Source organism: Psammomys obesus, unplaced genomic scaffold, assembly GCF_907164565.1.
Source record: "Psammomys obesus unplaced genomic scaffold, mPsaObe1.curated_primary_1811, whole genome shotgun sequence".
NCBI classification, from domain to species: domain Eukaryota; kingdom Metazoa; phylum Chordata; class Mammalia; order Rodentia; family Muridae; genus Psammomys; species Psammomys obesus.
Window position 1 is genome coordinate 9,319,821 of NW_026596085.1, and position 23,025 is coordinate 9,342,845.

General features: G+C 42.7%; 1 protein-coding gene across 1 annotated transcript in view; it reads left to right on the plus strand.

Annotated features, from left to right (window-relative positions):
- Nucleotides 1-23,025, plus strand: part of Slc2a13 (solute carrier family 2 member 13) — a 263,691-nt gene that overhangs the window by 234,519 nt on the left and 6,147 nt on the right. The window contains exons 8-9 of the mRNA XM_055627184.1: nucleotides 19,231-19,352; nucleotides 19,465-19,617. Coding sequence (XP_055483159.1) covers nucleotides 19,231-19,352; nucleotides 19,465-19,617 — 275 coding nt within the window. The remainder of the gene's footprint in view (nucleotides 1-19,230; nucleotides 19,353-19,464; nucleotides 19,618-23,025) is intronic.

Here is a 23,025-nt window from a genome sequence, read left to right on the forward strand (position 1 = left end):
GTTATGTTATGTTATGTTATGTTATGTTATGTTATGTTATGTTATGTAAATGTTTTGTTTTAATCCCAAGTGTGAGGTTTTAGTTGGGCTGTAGTTTGTCCACTGCTGTTAATTGTCTCCTGCAGGGTGTAGCTTTTGCCAGCTGGTAAAGGCCTTCTATGTGCTGCACAGCGAGGGGCATGGTTTAGGGCTCTGAGAATATAATATGAAAGGGAGGGTGTGGCGTTCTGTCTTCATGTGTGGCATGTAGCAATTTAGAGAGACCACAGACAGATGGTGTAGCAGTCTAGAGCAGACAGACAGATAGAAATGCTTTGGGGCATTGAAGAAGACTACTGGCTGCATTTGCGGTTGACAGAGATTGGCATATGCCCCAAAGACCCATCGACCCTGAACAACCAGGAGAAGTAAAGGGTCTGCACCTCCTCTCTCCACTAACCTTCTGTCTCCTACATAGTGTTGGGAGGTTGGAAGGGAGGGAGAGGCCTAAACACCCAAATAAAGGAGAGTTTTAAAAACAAGCACCACAAGATAATGTACTAATTAGGGGTGTGAATCCATGTCCACTTCTCCCTCTTAGTGCCAGAACCTAGTCCTGCTTGAACATGTTGAAGCCCTATGTGTGCCATCACAGTCTCTGTGACTTTCTACACACATGTAGAAAGTCTGGTTGACAACGATTCTTGGAGTCATCCATCACCTCTTGCTCCTATAATCTTTCTATAACTTCCACATAGCTCCTTTAGCTCTCAGGGAAGGGGGTTTTTTGCAGGATATTTGATCACATTGTGAACCCCAAGATTGGGTAGTGGAAAAACCTATTTCTAGTTGTGGTGTGGCTTAGCCCTAGCACACACCTTAAATCCAAAAACTTTCTGTTTATTATAAACAGGTAGTTGAAGTGTGGCTCAGCTCCAGCACATACCTTTAATAAAAGAGCTTTTGGTAAACAGGATTAAATAAAGTCAACTATAGGTCAAGAGGCCAATTGACAGGGAGTGAACATAGGAAAAAAACAGAGAGAGTGAGAGAAAGTCCAGAGAATGGATAGAGAGATGCACAGGAAGTAGAAATGAGGGGCATTCAGTTTGAAGGGTTTTTTAAGACAGCATGGGATGTTGGCTAAGTAGGAAGGTCAGCTAGTTGCTTTCTCTGCCAGTCTGAGCTAGCCAACTTTCACCCCATAAAGACTCCTAAGTCTTTATTGGTAAAATAGAATGTTTGAGATTTTGTTTAAAAACAACAGGATTTGGTGAAGACATCACACTTAAGATTGAGTGCTCCAAAGTTTATCACTCTGCACATTTTCTAGTTGTGTGTCAACTCCCATCTATTACAAAAAGCTTCTCTGAATGAGATGGCTGAATGACACAGTGGTCTCAGGCACTGATCTGTGAGTACAGCAGAATGTCATTATGAGTCATTTTATTGCTGTGTTCCTTTAGCAGAACAATAGTATTTGGTTTTCTGCTAGGGCCTGTCAGACTCAGGTACTTGACATGCAAAGTTTCCTCCAATACCAAGAACACTAGTCAGTAGAGTTGAAGGGTTCAGTCAGGCACCGACATTGGCTATACCTTGTTCTGTAAGATATTCAAGTTATGTCTTTAGTAATAGAGCCTTGTAGAGAGTAAGCCACACTTCACCCACAGTCAGGAGGCAGAGATGGATGCCACTACGCTGTGATCTTTCTTTTATTCAGTTCAAGTCTCCAGCCTGCGGGATGGTGCCACGCATAACCAGAGTAGACCTTTCTTCCTTAGCTAAAATCTTTCTGGAAATATTCTCTTAGAGCACAAGCAGAAGTACATTTCCATGGCAACTCTACATCCCAGGCAGGCTGACAACCATTATAGGTAGATTTGGATAGAGCTGTTATACTCCTTAGAGAAGCTGAGCTGAGTCGTCTCAGTTTGTTTCACTGTGAAGAGTCGGTGAGGTGTTTCAGGAGGTTCTATGAATCAGGAAGAAAAACGATGATTGCAATTAAAATGTTTAACAGTGACTCTCCTGTATTTAACCTTTAGTAAAGGGAGGCAGGAATGTGACCATGCCTTACAGTTGATGGCTTCATGATACTGACTTTCCATCTGCTCATCACTTAGAAAATTCCTTAATAGAAACTAATGGTGCTATTTATATTTGAAATTATCTCTGAGAGTTTCTAGACATATTTTCAAGCATTTAAGTAACTTCTGGGGGGTAGTTTTTTAATTCTTTACCGATGTGACTACATCAAGAAAATTATTATGTAGCTTCATGTTTTAATCCATTATTAGAAACTGCCAAGCAAGTGCCCTGTTATTGCATTGAAATGAGTGTTCTCCTTGTAGTACATCAGCCACCTCAAATGAATTTTCTAGTTATCGAAATCATTATGTGATATTTCTAGCTCACATAAGCATCCTTTCTGTTCTAATTATGGACTTGAGTTTAGGATCAAAATTGATCCTGAGTCAGCAGAGTGTGTGGAGGCCAGAGGCCTCGGTCTGCTGACAGGCTCTCATTTTATTCCTCACACTCCAAGAAGCATGTTGCTTCACTCACTTTAACTAATGGCGTCAATGCATTATTTCCTGTTGATGTAGAAAGGATGCTAACTTGAGAGATGAGACAGTTTTCATCCCATTCCTGTTTTCATTTGAATTCCGCAAAAGAAACGCACTCAGGAAAGAGGTCTGCAGGCATACCCGAACCAGAGGGATCATTATGTTGACAGAAAAAGGTGCAGAGCGGGGTTCAAATGGGCCTGCTGTGTAATTTGGAAACATCACTATATTTCTTTAAAAAAAACTGTCTTAGACACAAAAGGAAAGCCATAGTGCTATAGCTTTGAATTATTATAGGAAAATAATTTCACATATATTAGACTTTTTAATATAACTCATCTGTAGAAATATCAGCCAATTCCATCAAGTGAAGATTCATTTCAATCACAGATATTTCTGTTGGGAACAGCTTTACTGAGGAAGCCATAAAGCACACTTGAAAAAAAGCAGCTGTAGAATGGAATTAAAAACAGAATTTTAAAACTCCCAAACTATTCCATTGTTTGTGTCAAGTAAGCCTACAGTGATAAATTAGCCTGCATTCATCCCAAACACCTGCAGAGAGAGAGAGATGAGCTAGGGGGTCCCATGCAGGCCCTGTTTGCATTGGAAGGAAACAGAACCAGATGCTACTGAGGACTGATATCCTGAAGATTCAAGATAATGAAGATGTTACAAATAAATCTGCTATGAACATAGCTGAGGAAATGTCCTTGTTAAATGGTGGGGCATCTTTTGGGTATATGCCCAGGAGTGGTATAGCTGGATCTTGAGGTAGCACTGTCCCCAATTTTCTGAGAAAGTACCAGACTGATTTCCAAAGTGGTTGTACAAGTTTGCACTCCCACTAGCAATGGAGGAGGGTTCCTCTTTCTCCACATCCTCTGCAGCATGTGTTTGTCACTTGAGTTTTTGGTGTTAGCCATTCTGATTGGTGTAAAATGAAATCTCAGAGTTGTTTTGATTTGCATTTCCCTGATGACTAAGGATGTTGAGCATTTCTTTAAATGTTTCTCCACCATTAAATAGTTCTCTGTTGAGAATTCTCCGTTTAGCTCTGTATCCCATTTTTAACTGGATTATTTGATTTTTGGTGTCTAATTTCTTGAGTTCTTTATATATTTTGGATATTAGCTCTCAGTCAGATGTAGGGTTTGTGAAGATCTTTTCTTAATCTGTAGGCTATCATTTGGTTCTGTTGACAGTGTCCTTTGATTTACAGAAGCTTCTCAGTTTCATAAAGTCCCATTTATTGATTGTTGATCTTTTTTTTTTAAATCTTTTATTTTTTTTTATTAATTACACTTTATTCATTTTGTATCCCCCCATGAGCCCCTCCCTCCTCCCCTGCCGATCCCACCCTCCCTCCCCTTTCTGCATGCATGCCACTCCCCAAGTCCACTGATAGGGGAGGTCCTCCTCTCCTTCTTTCTGATCTTAGTCTATCAGTTCTCATCAAAAGTGGCTGCATTGTCCTCTACTGTGGCCTGGTAAGGCTGCTCCCCCCTCAGGGGGAAGTGATCAACGAGCAGGCCAATCAGATTATGTCAGAGGCAGTCCCTCTTCCCATTACTATGGAACCCACTTGGACACTGAACTGCCATGGGCTACACCTGTGCAGGGGTTCCAGGTCATCTCCACAAATAGTCCTTGGTTGGAGTATGAGTCTCTGGGAAGTTCCCTGTGTTCAAATTATCTTGTTCTGTTGCTCTGCTTGTGGAGTTCCCGTTCCCTCCAGCTCTTACTATTTCCCACTTCTTACATAAAATTCCATTCACTCTGCCCATCAGTTGGCCATCAGACTCAGCATCTGCTTTGACAGTCTATACTGCAGAAGCTTTCAGAGGCCCTCTGTGGCAGGTTTCAAGGTTGTTTCCTGTTTTCTTCTGGCTTTCAGAGGCCCTCTGTAGCGGGTTCCGAGGTTGTTTCCTATTTTCGTTTTCTTCTGATGTACATCCTCTTTGCCTTTCAGGATGGGGATTGAACATTTTAGTTAGGGTCCTCTCTTTTTCTTTGTTTGTTTAGATGTACAGCTTTTAGTGGGTTTATTCTATATTGTATGTTTATAGGAGTGAGTATATACCGTGAGTGTCTTTTTGCTTCTGGGTCAACTCACTCAGGATGATCCTTTCCAGGTCCCACCATTTACCTGCAAATTTCATGATTTCCTTATTTTTCATTGCTGAGTAATACTCCATTGTATAGATGTACCACAGTTTCTGCATCCATTCTTCAGTTGAGGGGCATCTGGGTTGTTTCCAGCTTCTGGCTATTACAAATAAAGCTGCTACAAACATGGTTGAACAAATGTCCTTGTTGTGTACTTGCGCCTCTTTTGGGTATATGCCTAGGAGTGGTATGGCTGGATCTTGAGGAAGCGCTATTCCTAGTTGTCTGAGAAAGCGCCAGATTGATTTCCAGAGTGGTTGTACCAGTTTACATTCCCACCAGCAGTGGAGAAGGGTTCCCCTTTCTCCACAACCTCTCCAGCATGTGTTGTCCCTTGAGATTTTCATCTTGGCCATTCTGATGGGTGTAAGGTGAAATCTCAGGGTTGTTTTGATTTGCATTTCCCTAATGGCTAATGAGGTTGAGCATTTCTGTAAGTGCTTCTCTGCCATTCGATATTCCTCTGCTTAGAGCCTGTGCTGTTGTTGTTCTCTTCAGGTAGTTGTCTCCTGTGCCAATAAGCTCAAGGTCAAGGTTCTTCCCCACTTTTTCTTCTAACAGATTTAGTGTGTTTGGTTTTATGTTGAGGTCTAGATGTCCCTAGAGGGAGGAATGGATACAGAAAGTGTGGCACATTTACATAATGGAATACTTCTCAGCTATTAAAAACAAGAAAATCATGAAATTTGCAAGCAAATGGATGGAACTAGAAAAAGTCGTCCTAAAGTGAGGTAACCCAGAAGCAGAAAGACATGCCTGGTATATACTCACTTATAAGCGTATATTAGCCATATAATATAGGATAAGAATACTAAAATCTGCAAACCTAAAGAAGCTAAAGAACAAGGAAGACCATAGGGAGGATGCTTAAATCTCATTCAGAATGGCAAACTGGATAGATACCAGAAGTGGTAGAAGAAAGGGAAAAGGATGAGAGGCTACTATAGAGGGTCCTCTGAAAGGCTCCACCCAACAAGGGATCAAAGCAGATGCTGAGACTCACAGCCCAAACTTTGGGTAGAGTGCAGGGAGTCTTATGGACAAAGGGGGGAGGGAAGAAGGACAAGAAGGAAACAGGAGGGAACAGGAGCCCCACAGGGAGACCAACAGAGCTAAAAAATCTGACCCCAGGGTGTCCTTCAGAGACTGATGCACCAACCAAGGACCATGCATGGAGAGGACCTAGACCCCCTGCTCAGACGTAGCCCATAGGCAGCTCAGTCTCCATGTGAGTTCCCCAGTAAGGGGAGCAGAAGCTGCCTCAGTCATGAACTCTATTGCTCTTTGATCACTCAACCCTGATGATGGGCCTTGCCAGGCCACAGAGGAAAAGGATCCAGGCAGTCCTGCTGAGACTTGATAAGCTAGGGGCAGATGGCAGAGGAGGAGAACTCCCCCTTTCAGTGGACTATGGGAAGGGGATGGGGGAAAGAGGGAAAGGGGCAGGGCTGGGAGGAGTTGAGGGAGGGGGCTACAATCGAGATATACAATGAATAAATTGTAAAAAATTTAAAAATTCTAAAAAGATAATGCAGATGAACTGTGCAAAGTTTACAGGGTGGGAGGACACCATTCCTTATGCTGCCAACACCATCTCAGTTAACCAAGAATGAACTGATATCTGCTTGGATGCTCGCAGTACAGTGGAGGAAAGTAGCCCCAGACTGGCTTCCAAGCTTTGTGTGCAAAGTGGCCTGCGAAGCGTAAGGAAGGAAGATGGAAGGCAACAGACATCATATCCTTAATGGAGATAACTATTATTATTAAATAATAATAGTCATAAAATTCCCAAATAGCCCAGAGGAGTGACAGCTGCGTTAAGAGCATGAGGCTTTGTGGAAAACCGTCAGGTTGCTGAACTGGATATGGAGAGCGATGGTGTACATTGACACTCTGAGTCTCCTGTCACAGCACACCATGTGGGGGCCATTCAAACTCTGCTCCAGAGAAACAATACTGGCCCTTATAAAGTGAGTTATTTCACTTATTTTTGTGTTGTTTTGGCTTTACATGATTTGAATTCTTAAACTATTATTGACTGTCAATGAATTGTTGAATCAGTGACAACTAATATATTTGACTCTAAATTCACTGTCTTCATTTGTTTATTCATTCTTTTTTGTTTGTTTATTTTGCCAAATAAATGTATGAGGCCAAGCATCATATATTGTCTAAGATATCAGAACAGCAAGGAGTGGCAACAGCATGGCTGCAGCAAAACCACATTAAGCAGTATCTGGAGGGGCTCAGGTAAACTCAAATCACCAAAGCTCCCAGAAAACATGTATACATCGGTTTAGGGGTTTAATTTTGAGCTTAAGGATGCGATAATGAAGCTGGTAAAGAATTCGACATACCACTGTTATCAGGAAAGTAGACTAGCCCAGAAGCCAGATCCAGGGCGTAGTAATGTGCTCCCTTGTCTCAGCTAGAGAATGGGATGCCTTCCAGCAAGAAATTCTCTCAAGTCCCAGGAGCTGGCAAGAGGGTGCATTAGAGCCCCTTGGCCCCTGTGCTGGGGCCAGCAGAGGGCAGTGCTGCAGGAGACTGGCTTGGCTTAAACCTGTGCTCTGGGATTCTAAGCAAGCCAGTCAAACCCCTGGGACCTGGTTTTCATTATTGTAAAGTGGTTGTGCCAGATGTAGTGTTCTAATTTATCTATCTCTGATGTAGACTGCTGGCCTTATTTGATGACCACTATCTAATTAAACCTACTGTATCTCACATGACTCATAGATCTCATAATGTCTAAGTGAACATGAGGTTGTTATTTGAGGGAAGACCCAGGGGATTTAACTCAGGCTTCTATGTATAGGCGGCATCACAGAGATAAATCTTCAGCCCCACAGTTTTTCAAATTAAATCTGTACCCACCTCGATTGAAATTGGTCAGGACTTCTTTTCACTTTCTTTGTATGGTTGGCTGATCATGGCTAGAAATGAAAAGAGAGGGCAATTAAAGAAAGAGAACCAGAAGCTGACAAAAAAAAGTAGGTTGATTTTCCCAAGTAGCAATGGATTCTGACTGATTCTCAAAGACACTCCAGAACATATGAGTAATGAGGTACAACAAAACGGGGGTAATTAGGATGCCTCCAAGGAGTCAGCGTGGGAAAGACATCTCAGTGCCTTAATGCTACTTCAGGGGTAGAAGTTTTTGACAACTGTCATACCCACCCCAGAGCTTTTAGAGAGTCAAAGTTACAGTGAGTTGTATGATAACAAGTTATAGGATAACCCATGTCTATAACGTTATACCTGATCCTGAGGGGCATAGTGCCTCCTTGAGAAGGACCATGACCCTGTGAAACTCCCTAATCTGGTTGGAGCAGAGGCTCTGGGTCCTGTGTAGTAGGAACTGTTTGAAATCATCTCTGTACTAAATGGAGGAGTTTAAGCCTGAAGCCACCGTATTCTAAAAGAAACAAACTCTGTGTTAAAAGTATAAGTTCTAAGCAGAAGTAACACAAGCATTCTGGGGTTGCTGTAACCAGTGACCCCAGAAAGGTTATATGACAGTTATATATTGAGCATGTAGCAAAATACAAAAGATAACTTTAAAAAGGAATCCAGTGATGAAATAGAATTAAACAGCTTGAAGTTGCAATCATGGATACCACTTGTGCAAAAAGACAATGAAGACAATAAGACACAAAGTGGTCATAGCCACTAATAGATTTGTGAATAGGGCTTTTTTTTTTTCTGTGTTTAAGCATTAAAGCAACCTTTTTCTTCACACCTTTTCCTATAGGACTTGGTTTTCTCCTTCTTGGTAACTGATTAAATGGAAGAATATGGAGGTAGTATGAACCTCCTGAACGTTATTATATGATGAGGTTGATATGATGAGTAACTTGACCTCACTCTCTGCCTTACCAATTGGAACCAGAATTATTGTACCAATTATCATTGCATCTTCCTTGGCATTAGATACTGTTCCATTTGACCTCCTATATTCTGTACATTTATTTTTTATATTTATAGTGTAGGAACTACTGATATAAATCACTGATAGTGTAATTTTTATATAAAGCTAAATTAAATGGGGGAGGGGAGATTTTAGCTCCAATTCTCTATCTAATCTTACCCATGTCATTGATTTAATTACTTAGGAATTCTAAAGCTGTTCTTTTTACTAGAAAGGAAAGTAGTTAAGAAAAGACGGTCATTTTTGCTCCAGTTTGTCTTTATGCAGCAATCCTCTGTAAGAAAAGTATAAAGCAAAGTACAAGACGAACAGATGAGGCAATAGGAAATCCCTATGCTTTCCCTAACATGGCAGGCTTGTCAAGAGGGAGGGGCTCATACTCTGGACTCATCTGTAGACCTGTGATCAGAGCGCAAAAGCTGCACAGCTGACGTTAACATAAGGGATTCTGGTTTTTATTTGTTTGTTTTAGGTATTTACTTCTGTTTTTGTTTACATATTAGGATACTAACTAGTGACTAGAATTAATGTGAAGTAATGAGTCACTTCTGTTATGGTAACTTTTCCTAGTTTCTTTGATAGGATACTCAAAAGTAAGGATTGCTTCTGAAAACTACAGGAGGCTGGAGAGAGATGCTTGTGTGGTCACAAGCTGTCTTAGTTACTTTTTTTACTCTGTGTCAAAGCACCATGACCAAAACAACTTACCAAAAACAAACAAAAACATTTATTAGTATCGGGCTTACAGTTCCAGAGGGTGAGTCTGTTACCACATGGTGGGAAGGCATGGCAGTGGGTGGACAGCCATGGTGCTGGAGCAGTAGCTGAGAGCTCACGGGCACGAAGCAGAGAGAGAGAGAGAAAGAGACCCTGGGAAATGGTGTGGGCTTTTGAAACTTCAAAGCCCACCACAGTGACACAACTCCTCTAACAAGACCAAACCTCCTAATCCTTTCCAGGGAGACTGACCCACTAAGGACATGAAGCCGTTCTCATTCAAACTACCATGAGAGTACTTGCTCCAGGTTAGGTTCCAATCACCTACATTAGGAGGCTCAGGTCTACCTGTAATTCCAGATCTGGGTGGGGAGAAGGGAGGATACAGCACCATCTTCTGTTCTCTACAGACACTGATGGCATCAGAGTTCACACAACCACTGACACCACACATACATAAATACACATAATTAAAAGTAAAATAAATCTCAAAGATATGTGTATTATCACTATCCTTTGATTGCTTGGCATTTTGCTTATTTTTTTCTCAGGTAAGAATGATGTCCTTTCCTGGGAGACACTCTGTGCTCCCCTAGGCCCAATCCATCACCACTTTCAAAGTCTGTGTCGTCTCATCAGATATTCCCACAGGTAAAAGAACTTTCACCGATACATCCCCTATCTTTGAGGGTATAGCTCGGTGATCTTCTGTCTAGATATCACAGTCCTGAGGCAGGAATAGATGAAGCAGGCTTTGGCCGTGGTGTACACTACTCAGCAAAGAAAGTAAGTGTAGGCAGTCCAGCAGATCAGCAGGCGTGGCACACAGGCCTCAGCAAGTCAGTGATGGCTAGTCACAGCTTAGCAGAGAACAGCTTGGCCAGACCTGGATGAAATCCTCTTTACCAGAAAAAAACTAGAAAGTCACTTCATCCCTTAGTGGATGCACTCCTTTCATTTTCCAAAGTGGGATTCAGGAACTTTTCCTCTTTGGGGAAGGGAGCAAAATTCTTTGGCTTTCATTAACTGAAAATGTGAAGTTAATGCTTTTTAAATATATGCTGATTATTTTCTGTCTCCTTCACACACATGATACACATGTACAGCACATGATAAAGTTACATATATTTGTTGTGGTGAGTAGAAGAACGGTGGAGGAAGTTTGTCCTGTATAGGGGACAAGAGTGTGGTCTTAAGGGTAACTGTCACCGACACAGTTGTGTATTTGCACTTCTTAGTTGCTCTCCTGATTTCTTGGTTTAAACTGTCTAATCCAATGGGGGAGACACCTTCAGAGAGAGTTATTAATTTGTGACTGTGGTATTGGAGGCACGTGGGCTCTGACTGGAGCCGGGAATGATCCCTGAGTTATTTGGGCCTTATCAGGCTTCAGTCTGCTCCTTCTGCTGCTGAATATTCATACTCACATGGCCAGAATGAGGTATTCCTTTTTCTTAATCATTCCATCTAATTTTCTTACAAAATAGTGAGCTTCATAATGACATTTTCCTGTGTGAGTATGTTATCGTACAGGGCTCCTCATCATTGTGTCTTCTTCCTGATAGGCCTGTGCCAATTGTCCCCCACAGTCCCTCTATGCAACTTACCTTTTCTGATTTTGCTCCAGGAGGCATGAGCACAAGCCTCGGCTCAGCATAACTTCAACTCTGCCCATGGCTGCCTGCCTGTCCTTTTTAAGAGCATCCAGCGCTGCCCACAGTGGCCAGGGCTGGACTGCAGAGCAGGGGCACGCTGCCCTGCAGTGTTCAGAATTCACATCTTGGTTCTGCAGTCGAAATGTCTAGTGTCTGTGCTGCGAAGGTCAAGAGTGATATCACAGTCCTCGTCATCAGCTGTCTGCGTGGTGCTGAGTGTGTGTCCACCTGGTCAGTGTCTCGGAGCTTTCCTGACATCCACTCGAGGATGACAGGGAGTGACATGTCTCTCCACCCTGTGCAGCCTGATGGGAAAAGCTGTGCTGAGGAGCACACAGTCCCCCTTAAAATATACAGACTTTGAGCAAAGCACTGTGGTGAGAAAAATAGCGAACAGAGGTTTTCAGGATATGTTCATTATTTGTGAGCACCCCCGAGAACACACACACACACACACACACACATACACACACACATACACACACACACACGCTTGTCTACCTAAAGCCTTTTTCTATTTTGTTTTCTGTTTGTTTTTTCTTCTCTCCCTTGGTTTCATTTTCTTCTTTATTATTTTCTTACAGGTTGAATAAATCAAAAGATGTTGTCTCTGATAGGAAGTTAATTGACTTGGGGTTTTTATCAGATTTCAACTGCTGCTTTCTGCTCATAAGCCTGCAAATATACACGTGTGTGTGTGTGTGTGTGTGTGTGTGTGTGTGTGTGTGTGGTTTCATCCATTGCTCAGTCACCACAGAGAGCTCTGATGACACGACGTTAATATTTTTTTTACAAGAAAATAAAACTGCTATTCTTTTGGGGGAGAGTTATTAATTGGTGTGTGTGTGTGTGTGTGTGTGTGTGTGTGTGTGTGTGTGTGTGACATCTCTATCAATTTGTGCTTTTATTCCTGTGTTTTCCTTCAAGCCCTCTGCATGTCAAACACTCCAAAAGATTCATGCTACCATCCCACACAGAACTCAAATTTAAATTATCAAGAACCAACATATGACCATACACCATGAATCTGACAGTGGAAAATAGGCTTGAAACCACTAGCAGAGATTTTTTTTTTTCCTAAATGGGATGCCTGTAGCACAGACACTAAGAACAGCAGTTAATAAGTGGGACCTCATGAAACTGAAAAGCTTCTATGTGATGAAGGACACTGGCATTTAGGCAAGATGGCAGCCTGCTGAATGGTAAGATATCTTTACTAATTACACATCTGATAGATAGTTAGTGTATAAAATATGTAAAGAACAAAACACCAAACATCAAGAAAAGAAACAATCCAGTTACAAATAGGGCATAGGAAAAAGCAAAGTTTTAAAAAGATGAAATAGAAGTCATTGAGAAACACTTAAAGAGATGCTCAATAGCCTTAGAGATCAGGGAAATGCAAATTAAAACTACACTGAGACTTCACCTTACCCCAGTCAGAAGGTCAAGATAAAAAAAAAGACAACTCATGCTGACTAAGATGCAGTGAAAGGGCCATTTATTCATTGCTGGTGGGAGTGGAAACATGTACAGCCACTTTGGAAATCTGTGTGGCAGCTGCTCAGGAAGCTGGGAATTTGATTTACCTCAAGATCCAGCTATATCACTGTGGGGTATATGCCCAACAGACTCCAGAAGCATGGTATATTTACACAATAGAATATTGTATAATATCCTACTCTTTGAAAAAAAAATGAAATTATGAAATTCACAGTTAAATGGAGGAAACTAGAAAAAAAAATCAATCTGAGTGAGGTAATCCAGATCTCAAACCTCAAATATTATATGTTTTCTTTTGTATAGAGATCCTAGCTTTAAGTCTTTGATATGCATGCTGTAATTAGAAAAGCCAGCCACTGAGGTTAGGTACCTAGTAAGGGACTGGGCAGGGGGAGGTTCTTCCAAGGAGAGGCCAATGGAATATACTCTAGAGGAGGAGGATTAAATAGGGAGGGGAATGGGGGAGAAGGATGAAAGGGGAAGTGTGGGGAGGCACAAGCGACACGAAAGACCTTATGAAAAACTAGAGCCAGCTGGAAGCTTCGCCCCTACTGGCTGGCGTTCATGGTTCTGGAAGGAGCTCTGCACACTACAAGAAGTGTCACCAGCTGCAGCAGTGACCTGCCTATTCTACTGGTGCGATAATGGCAAAATATTACAGGGGGGAACGACAACTTTTTGTTGGACTTAATGGTCGGTCACGCTATGGAATGGAGCGCATATGTGACACCACTAAGGTTTCCAAGAACCTAAGAATATGTCAGTCACCAGGCTAGGGAAAATCCTACCATTCTGCGAAAAGAACATACCAATGAAAGCAGTGACTCCTAATTACCTACATCTGTACCCATTGATCAGCGTCTCGCCCAAACCACATCAGAGAAGCTTCTTATAGAACATGAGAAGTAACACAGAAATCCACAACTGGACAGTAGAAAAGAGTGGGAGACTTTGCAAAACTAAGTTCTAAATTGGATTTTTTTTTCTAAATCAAATCCTTCCCTTCATGGCTCAGAAAGTTATGTGGAAGAGGAAGCAGAAAAAAAAAAATTAAGAGCCAGAAGTGATGGATAACTTCAAGAAAAGACTGTCTTCCAGGTACAACAGGGTTCATGCACACAGGAACTCACAGAGATTGACAGACTGAACAAACCCTGTACCCATTCAAGCCAGACACAGTTCCAGTGCTGAGAGGGGGAACTGGACATTCCTAACCAAGAAGGCATCTGTAATTGATACCTGCTGGCAAATGGAGAATTGGTTTTCTCCAATAGAGTCTCATTGAATATTCCAACCAACCTTCAGGGTAGGCACCGTACCTAGGATTAGTTGATCAACACAGAATAAACTCAATGGTAACTTTGTGAACTTCTGTTTCATTTTGCTTTGTTTTTTTTTTTTGTTTGTTTTTTGTTTTTTTGTCTTAATGGTTATGATGATTTGAATGAGAATGGCCCCATCATTGGCTCACACATGTAAATGCTTTATGCCCAGTTAGTGGAACTGTTTGGGAGGGACTAGAAGGTGTGGCCTTGTTGGAGGAGGTATGTCATGGAATGGACTTTGAAGTTTCAAAAGCTCATGCCATAGCAAGTCCCTACCCCCTCTTCCTGCTTCCTCAAATCAGAATATGAAGCTCTCAGCTACAGATCCAGTGGCATGCCTATTTGCTTCCTGCCGTGGTGACCCTTTCCTTTTATAAGAGTTGCCTTGATCATGGTATCTCTTCACAGTAATAAAACAGTAACTAAGACAGAAGTTGGTACCAGGCACTGGAGTATTGCTGTGAAAGGCCTGACCATGCTATTGTGTGGAGGAATATGGAAAACTTTGGGGCTTTGAACTAGAAAAGCAATTGAAAGCTTTAAGCAGGGCTTGATGGGCCATCCTAGTAGAAACTTGGAAGACATTAATGCTGAGGGTGATTTGGAATATACAGGCACTGCTCAAGATGTTTCTGAGGGGACGAATATTATCAGGTAGCCTATAGACCATTCTTGTGATATTTTGGCAAAGAATGTGACTACATTTTGCCCTTGGCTGAAAAAAAAAATCTGTCTGAGGCTAAATTGAAGAATTTTGAATTAGTGCCATTGGTAGAGGAGATTTTAAGACAGGCTAGATTTTAAGACTGTGTCACATGACTATTGGTGTTCACTTTTTAACTTTTTATTGATTCTTCATGAATTTCACATCATGAACCTCAGGCCCACTCATCTTCCTGTCCCTTCATATCTTCCCTGTGCCTTTGCAAGCTCCCCCAAAAGGAAACAAAAAAAATAAATAAATAAAATCAAACAAAAAACATCTCTCCGTGGAAGCTGTGGTATCACGGTGGGTTTGTCCAAACAGCTTTACTCGCAAATGTCCATTACAATGGATCATTGATCTTGTTTGAGTCCTCTGGTTTCTGCTACGGTATTGTCACCGGCCAGCCGTGACACCTGAATACCACCTGAGAGAGGGCTGGGAGAGAGAGAGACAGGGCAACAAAGAGGAGGACACCAAGTCTACATTCTGATCCAGGTGTCAATTTAATGGATGTCAGGTTAACACTTAAGTAGGCAAAAAAGTACAAGCAGTTTCTCACGTAGGAGCTTTACTTGGTCAAAACATAGGAGAGCTCACTCAAGGTTACACAGAGCCTGCTGTCTGGTTACTATGGTTGCCCAGAGTTTCTCAGGGTCAGAGCGGTCCACTGTAGGACCACCAAGGTCGGTTTATGAGAAACTGGACTTTGGAAAATAGCCAAAGCCAAGAGGCCGAATTCCACTGCTCAGATGCCATTAACTCCAAATTTGCCATTAACTCCAAAAAGGCTGCCATACGGTATCAATACTGGACACCTCCGAGATATCCCTTTTTTGCCATGGAGACTGCAGGGTTGGATCTACAGGACCAGCCTGTACAGAACTTCATGTGCTCCAGCAGTTCATAGATGAGGTAGTTGCAGGAGTGTGCCGACTCAGTGCCCTGGATCTGGGCCTGGGTTGGTTAGCCTACTAGCTCTCCTTTGCCTGAACGGCCAGGGCCAACCCTCCCTCTTTGCAAGCAAGGGGTGGGGCCAGCTCTCCCTCTCTTGGGCTCTCAAAGACAGCTCTTGCAGATAAACAATGAAAGGAGAAGTGGGGCAAAGAGAAGTACAAAATGTACAGTTTGAAGAGAAACAGAACACCAAAAAAATGTAGTCAAATCTTGTGCTCAAGAAGATGCGACATTTAAAGAAAAGCCTGCTGCTAGATGGAATAAAAGGAGTGGTACTCTCATGGCAAGACCTCAGGAGGTAATCCTTCAGCCTGTGAAAATAAAGGCCCAAGGGCTTTCCTAGGTCTCAGACAACAGAACATTTATGGAAATGTCATTCAAGGATGTGGTCAGGTTCTAGCCCCAACAAGCAGAAGAACTCAGCAGCTCTGGCCATGTGGTTCTGGATTTAGAGTCAAGAAAGATACAATAAAAGGATTATGAAATCTTCCTGTATGGTAATGAAAAGCTACTGATGCTGGCCACAAGGTAGGAATGTCCAGGCCTGGAGAGGCTGTGGTGTGAAGCTGTGAAGGTAAAGCCTGGATTAGGTTGGAGACTCAAAGACATTGGAAATGACAGAACCTTGGGATACCTGTCCAGGAGTGCTTCAGACAGGGTGGGGACCAGCCTAAAAGAGAGAAAATTGTGTTGCAGTCAACAAAGCTGGGAGGAATTGGATATCTGACAGAGCGTTGACGCTGGACAGAGATATAGATGTGGAGCTTGTCCTTCTGGATTTTGTTGTTGCTTTGGACCAGTATTTGCTCACTATGCTCTCTCTCCATCCTTTTGGAATGTATATTCTGTGCCATAGTCCATTGGAAATGATTTGTTTTTTTTATTTTGATTTTATAGGGGTTCTGTTTTATAAGGGGTTATATCCAGATATTGCCATGAGTCTCAGGGGGACTTTGGACTTTTAAACAGGAATGAGACTGAATGCATTTTGCATTATGATATGACCACAAGCTTATGGGGGCCAGGAAGTGGAATGTGGTGGTTTGAATGAGAATGGTCCCCATAGGCCCATATGTTGGGTCCCCAGTTAGTGTTAACTATTGGGAAGGAATAGGAGGTGTAGCCTCATTGAACTAGGTGTGGCCTTGTTGGAGGAGGTAGTGTCATTGGGAGTAGGCTTTGAGGTTTCAAGCCCATTCCAGTTCCAGTGTCTGTGTCTCTGTCTGTCTTTCTCTCTCTCTCTCTCTCTCTCTCTCTCTCTCTCTCTCTCTCTGCCTGATGACTGGATCAAGATATAAATCTCTCAAAGATTATAAGGGAGTCCCCAGGTAAATGCTTTCTTTTCTAGGAGTTGCTTTGGCCATGGTGTGGCTTCACAGCAATAGAACAGTAACTAAGACATTAACCTTTCGCTTATTTATTCTGATTTTTGTTTCTGTGTTTTTGTGTGGGGGAGGGAATTCCTTGTGTTTCTTGCTTTGTTTTTGTTTCTTTTTACTGAAAAAAAAAATGTATGCACTATATTCTGATCATGGTTTTCCTTCCCCAACTCCTCCCAGATCCTCTCTGCCTCTTTCCCACCCACCCAACTCCATGCCCTTTTATCTCTCTCTCTTTTTAGAAATCAGAAAAATAAGCAAACAAAAAAAAAACTCAAACAAATGACTGTTAAAACACACACACACACATGCACACGTGCGCGTACGCATCCACACACACAATAAGCACACATGCAAAACAAAACCCATAAGAATACAAAATCAGAAACCATAATATTTAAGCACAAGACCAAGAAATAAAAGTGAAAACAAAGCAATAGGAGACAAAAACTCTCCAAAATACTACTGAGTTCATTTTGTGATGGCTATCTACTTCTTGGCACAGCTCCTATCCTTACGTGTGGTTTACACACTCAGTGAGACTCCAGTGGAGAAAGCTAATTTTTCCTCTAAGTGGATGCCAATTGGGAATAGCTTTTTGTTTAGGAATGGCAGCCCATGATTTGTCTGTTTGTTTTTCTTTTTATTATTATTATTTTTTATTTCTTGGAGGGAGGGAGAGAAAGAGAGACAGAGGGAGGGGGGATAGGAAGTTTAGAGGAGAACAGAAAATGTAGGAAGAAAAAAAGTGGCCATGTAAGTCATAGCATCTGAGTGGAGCATCTGGTGCTCCAGAGACTAAGCACCACTGATTCTGGAGTCTGGCAGTCTACATAAGAGGGGTTCAAGAGGGGCAGGGCATTTGGATGGCAGAGAAAGTCCGCAGGGAAGGCTCCAGTAGGAAGAAGCTAGAGATGGCAGGAAGAGAGGGCTGGTAGAATACAATCCAAGAGGAAGAGACGGAGTGTGGGGGAGTACAGGACCCTTGAAGTCCATAGGAAGGGTGAGAGGTACCACATGTGACCCCAAGAGTTTGCCTCCAAGTAAAAAGAAATTTTGTGGAAAGTAAAAGAAAATAAACATAGAAGAGAAAATTTCAGGACTAAAAGGTAGGAAATGTTAGTTGAGGCTTCAGCTGGCAAAGTCTTACCGAACACCTGTGAAATAAGTGGATAACTCAGCAGAGAGCATACAGTGAGCACTAGGACCCAAGAGGAGGAGCAGGGACTTCTACAGGCTGTCACAGTCTCACCAGCTTGTAAGTGGTGAGATCTGGATATTTTTCAGATTGGGTTTATCTATAGGGACAATTGAGGTTAAAAAAAAATATTAAGCTTAATTTGCCAGTAAATCTAAGTCAAAGCCATTTTGCTTCAGTACTGAACAAGGAAGACATGCACACCAATAGTAGATGATGAGAAACCATGACACAGGACAGGTAGGTAGCTGTTTACAATCAGACGTGATGATTGTTCATGCCTTTTGCTTCCCCGTCTACCTACCACCCTTTACAGATGACCCTGCTCTGGAAGCAGGGTCTCGATCTGACTGTGTATAACTACGCGGTGGCTCAGCACCTCGAGGGCAAAGCCAAAATATGCTGAGTCGGGACATGAAGCCATGGAGGAGGGTCATCATCCATGGGCCCCGGGGCAGGGAACTGCTTCCAAAGCCAGAGCGATGTTCTCCTCCAACCTGGGAACCTAGGGGTTTGTTTTGGGAGCCTATGCATAGTGACAGCATGCTTAGTTTAAGGGCATAACCTTAAATGAAAATACACTGGGCACATTTGGAGGGGATGTTCTTAGCTCAGAGTCATGGAGTGAGCATGTAGAAGATTGAACTGATAGACAAAGGTGCCTCTGAGCGTCCTCGGCTTGCACCATTAAGTATCAGATGAAAGTAAAGGAGGCTCTGAAGGTGGGTGAATACAGCAGCGTGCTCCTGAAGATGCCTGCCCTCTTACGGTGCGTAACTGCCTCGACAGCAGCCTTTCCACCACAGTGTACGGATGCAGGAAACCCTGGAGGGTTGCTGTCTAATGCAGCTCCAAGTTAGCAATCAGGCCTCATTTCCTCCAGCTGGGTAAGAAAGGTTGCATGGCTGGGCCACTCAAAACTGAATTAAGTTCTAATTGAATTCATTCACGCTTATCCTATACATTGCATTCTCGATATAATGTGTTCATTTGCATATGTTCATGACACAAGATCTCGGTTTTCTAAGAAAAATATCCTTTACCTGTTTTTCTTAGGACATTGAGGATTTTCCGAATTCATCCAGTGTAGTCACATTTAATTTCTACCTCTATCCCCTAAAACGCTACATTAATACCTGTTTTACAGGTGTGAAAATGAAACCAAGTTCAAAACAGAAGACCTCCACTGGGCTTACAGCTTCTGCCCCACCCCATACTCCTGGACGGCACTCCTGGGCCTGGTTTTGTATCTCGTTTTCTTTGCACCTGGTAAGCCATGGGTTGATATTTTTGATTGGTGTTGTCCCCTCTTGGAAGAGGCAGGCTACTGTATTTCATTCCATGGTGATTTTTACTGTAGATTTAACTGTTTACTTCTCAGGAATGGGACCGATGCCCTGGACAGTGAACTCTGAAATCTATCCTCTCTGGGCAAGAAGTACAGGAAATGCATGCTCAGCTGGAATAAACTGGATTTTCAATGTTCTGGTTTCACTGACCTTTTTACACACTGCAGAGTATCTTACATACTATGGTAAGAGCATTTTTTTCCAATGTAGTTTTGTTGTTATTTTCAATACTCTATCCTTAGATACCCTGTAATTCTTTTTTAATTTATTATTATTATTATTATTATTATTATTATTATTATTATTAATTGAAATTTATTTACTTTGTATCCAGGCCAGAACCCCCTCCCTCATCTCTTCCCAGTCCCATCCCCACTCCCTCTTTTTCCCTTATGTGCCTCCCCTAGTCCACTGATAGGGGAGGTCCTCCTCCTCTACTATCTGACAGTAGCCTATCAGGTCTCATCAGGACTGGCTGCATCATCTATCTCTGTGGCCTGTCAAGGTTGCCCCCATCCTGGGGGAGGTGTTCAAAGAGCCAGAGGGTACAGGAGTTCAACAGGGAGACCAACAGAGCCAAAAAAAATCTGGGTCCAGGGTAGCCTGCAGAGACTGTTGCTTCAACCAAGGACCATGCATGTTGAGGACCTAGAACCCCTGCATAGATGTCACCCATAGACAGCCCAGTCTCCATGTGGGTTCCCTAGTAAGAGAAGCAGGGTCTTCTCTGACATGGACTCATTGGCCAGCTCTTTGATCACCCTGTAACTTGTAGCAGAGACTGTGTCCTTATATTTTATCTCTTGATGAGTATCCCTGCACAGCTTTCACCATCTCCAGGGGTTCTGGGAAGTGAGTTCTCTTTTCCTCAGCCTCTTGTCTCCAAGTACACTCACGGTTCTTCTAACCCTGAACACCACCCATACCTGCCAGGATGGAAATCCTCACAGCACAGCTGTCAGTTTACCCAGGAAGCAAACAGAAAATAGTAAGATGATGAAGACAGGGCTGATGAGATGTCCTGGAGAATCAGTGTAAGCCTGAGAGGAACTTACCCATTTAGGATACCATGCCAGCCACTGAATTATCTGTCTCAGCCAGGACACACATTCTGTCATCTTGAGGCCCAGCACTTATTACTTCCAGACCCAGGGACATGACAATGTCCTCCAAGCAAAGATGTGTTAAGGAAAACAGTGGTGGGTAATGGCTCATTACGGAAGTCCTTTGTGAAGCTACCTCAAACCTGCATTTAGTAAAGTGAAAAGATCTTTTTCTCGATTTTTGTCCTTGTTGACGCCCCCCCCCACACACACACACACACGAAGTTGCGTTGTTTACATGATCTTTTAAGTTGTGGTGACTTTTTTAAGTTGTGATCATTTTTAAAGATGAAATGTAAAGCCATTGTACTCATGTCTCCCTAAGCCCACGTGGTGTATGTGAAATGCATTCTGTGTCTGGTCCCGTGTTGCCTCCTTACCTGACCTATCCCTATCCCATGCTCTGGGCATGTTTACTATCTGCCCCCACATGTACCATGTAGCAGAAAGCCGTAACAAGCCAGGCTTGTGCTTCATTCATCACTGTGCTCTGACTCTTTCCAAGAGACTGGGAGGGCAAGCATCCTGTTCACCTGTGTTAGAATGACAGCTGTGAAGAAGTATACACATCTGTTTCCGCTGTCTTCGGGACCCTCTGACATGGCATGGCATTAGTTAATACTAGGAAGCCAAGGGTCCGCTATCTTCTCTCATTAACCACTGGGAACGTCTACAACAGCAGTCCTCAGCCTGTGCTTTGTGACCATCAGAAAACACACTCCCGACGGTCTTGTGAACCCCCAACCACAAACTTTCATTGCTACTTCGTAACTGTAATTTTGCTACTGGGCAGTGTCTCGGTTCGCGAGACCATCAGAAATGCATTTTCCAATGGTTACACAGGTTGAGAATGACAGATCTAGGATAGAAACATTTGATTTCTTGGGAAGGAATTTATAAGCTGATGGTGTGTTTAGGACACTCAGCTTTGCTCCTTTTAACAGCTAAAAATGTTTCAATAAACTCACAAACTTGTTTTCACAATATGATGATATATATTCCTTGTCATTGCTGATTAATTAAGAATGCTTAATTACTTGAAGGTCTCTATGTATAATAACAGCCCAAGAAGAACTTTATATAGAGACTTGGGTAATAAAATCCATGCAGCAAAACTCGGGCTAGCAGAGTGCTCTTTGGGGATGAGATGAGGTAGGAGGCATCAGAGGGGACCAGACTAGCTCAGTGGTTTTGCGTAGCATGTATTTCCGTGCACCACATGGGCTTATGGAGATATGAGAGCAAATCTGTACTGTCAGAGACAGCCTGCGCAGCAGAACTCGGTTTAGGGAGGGCCTGCGTCTGCTTTTGGCGGAAGTGTGCAGGGAGAGGCCCTGCTTTCCTCCTGTCAGTATACTGGTTTCCTAATTCTGCTAACAGTGGGGACGCGTGACCAGTCTGGTTAGACTTTTGGGCTCCATTCTCTGAGAAGGGCTGCCTCATCCGCCTGACGTAACTACAGCCCTCGGTATAGACAGGTTCTTGTGGGATCCCTCTGTTGCAGAACTGGAGCTTAGTGCTGTTCATTCTAAAACAGCGGCTCTCAACTTTTCCTAATGCAGCAACCCCTTAATACAGTTTCTCATGTTGTGCTGACCCCATCCACAAAATTATTTTTGTTGCCACTTCATAACTGTAATTTTGCTAGTTATTAATTGTAATATAAATATCTGATATGGGGGATATCTGATACACGACCCCTGCAGAGGGTCATTTGCACCCCAAAGGGATTGCAACCCGCTGGTTGAGAAACGCTGTTGTAAAATATTGCAGCACCAACACTCAGCTTCCAGTGCTACCAGGGACTACCACCTTTGCCCCGTCAGTCCGTAGTAAGGATTCCTGCAGAACACAGGGCTTCCTTGCTCTCTTATTCCTTCTTCTTCTTTTTCTTCTTCTCCTTCTCCTCCTCCTCTTCTTCCTCCCCCTTCTTCTTGTTTTGGTTGTTGGTTTTGTTGTTCTTGTTGTTTGGGTTTTGGTTTAGTTTGGTTTGGTTTTGGTTTTTACCTTTTTATTCTCTTTTTAAAGCCAAAATTCTTAAAATTTCTAGGGCTGGCCTTTCGGTAACACCCTTGTCATGAAAGCACCCAGTTTATAAGTTGTGCTAATCTTACTTGATCTTGAACAGCAGCCTATCTCTAGTCATTCGCTGGAACTGGGGGAAATTACCATATTTTATTATTTGTTTAGTTTACCAAGTGTATGTGGGAGCATGCCACAGTACATGTGAGGTCAGAGGACCTTGTGGAGCTGCCTCTCCCCACCTGTGCCTGTGTTCCAAGGATCCAACTGAGATCCACAGGCTTTTGCAGCGAGTGCTGGCCCTGTTGTTAAATTTACAAGCAGGAAATTGAAATGCCAAATTCTGATGTGCACGTAGCACATTGTTTCTATTTTTCATGATATAACAAAACAGGGATTTTCCACCCCTCCCCTACACAGATCAGGAAACCAAGGTCAAGAGGACTTGAGTAACTCACACAAGGTCCA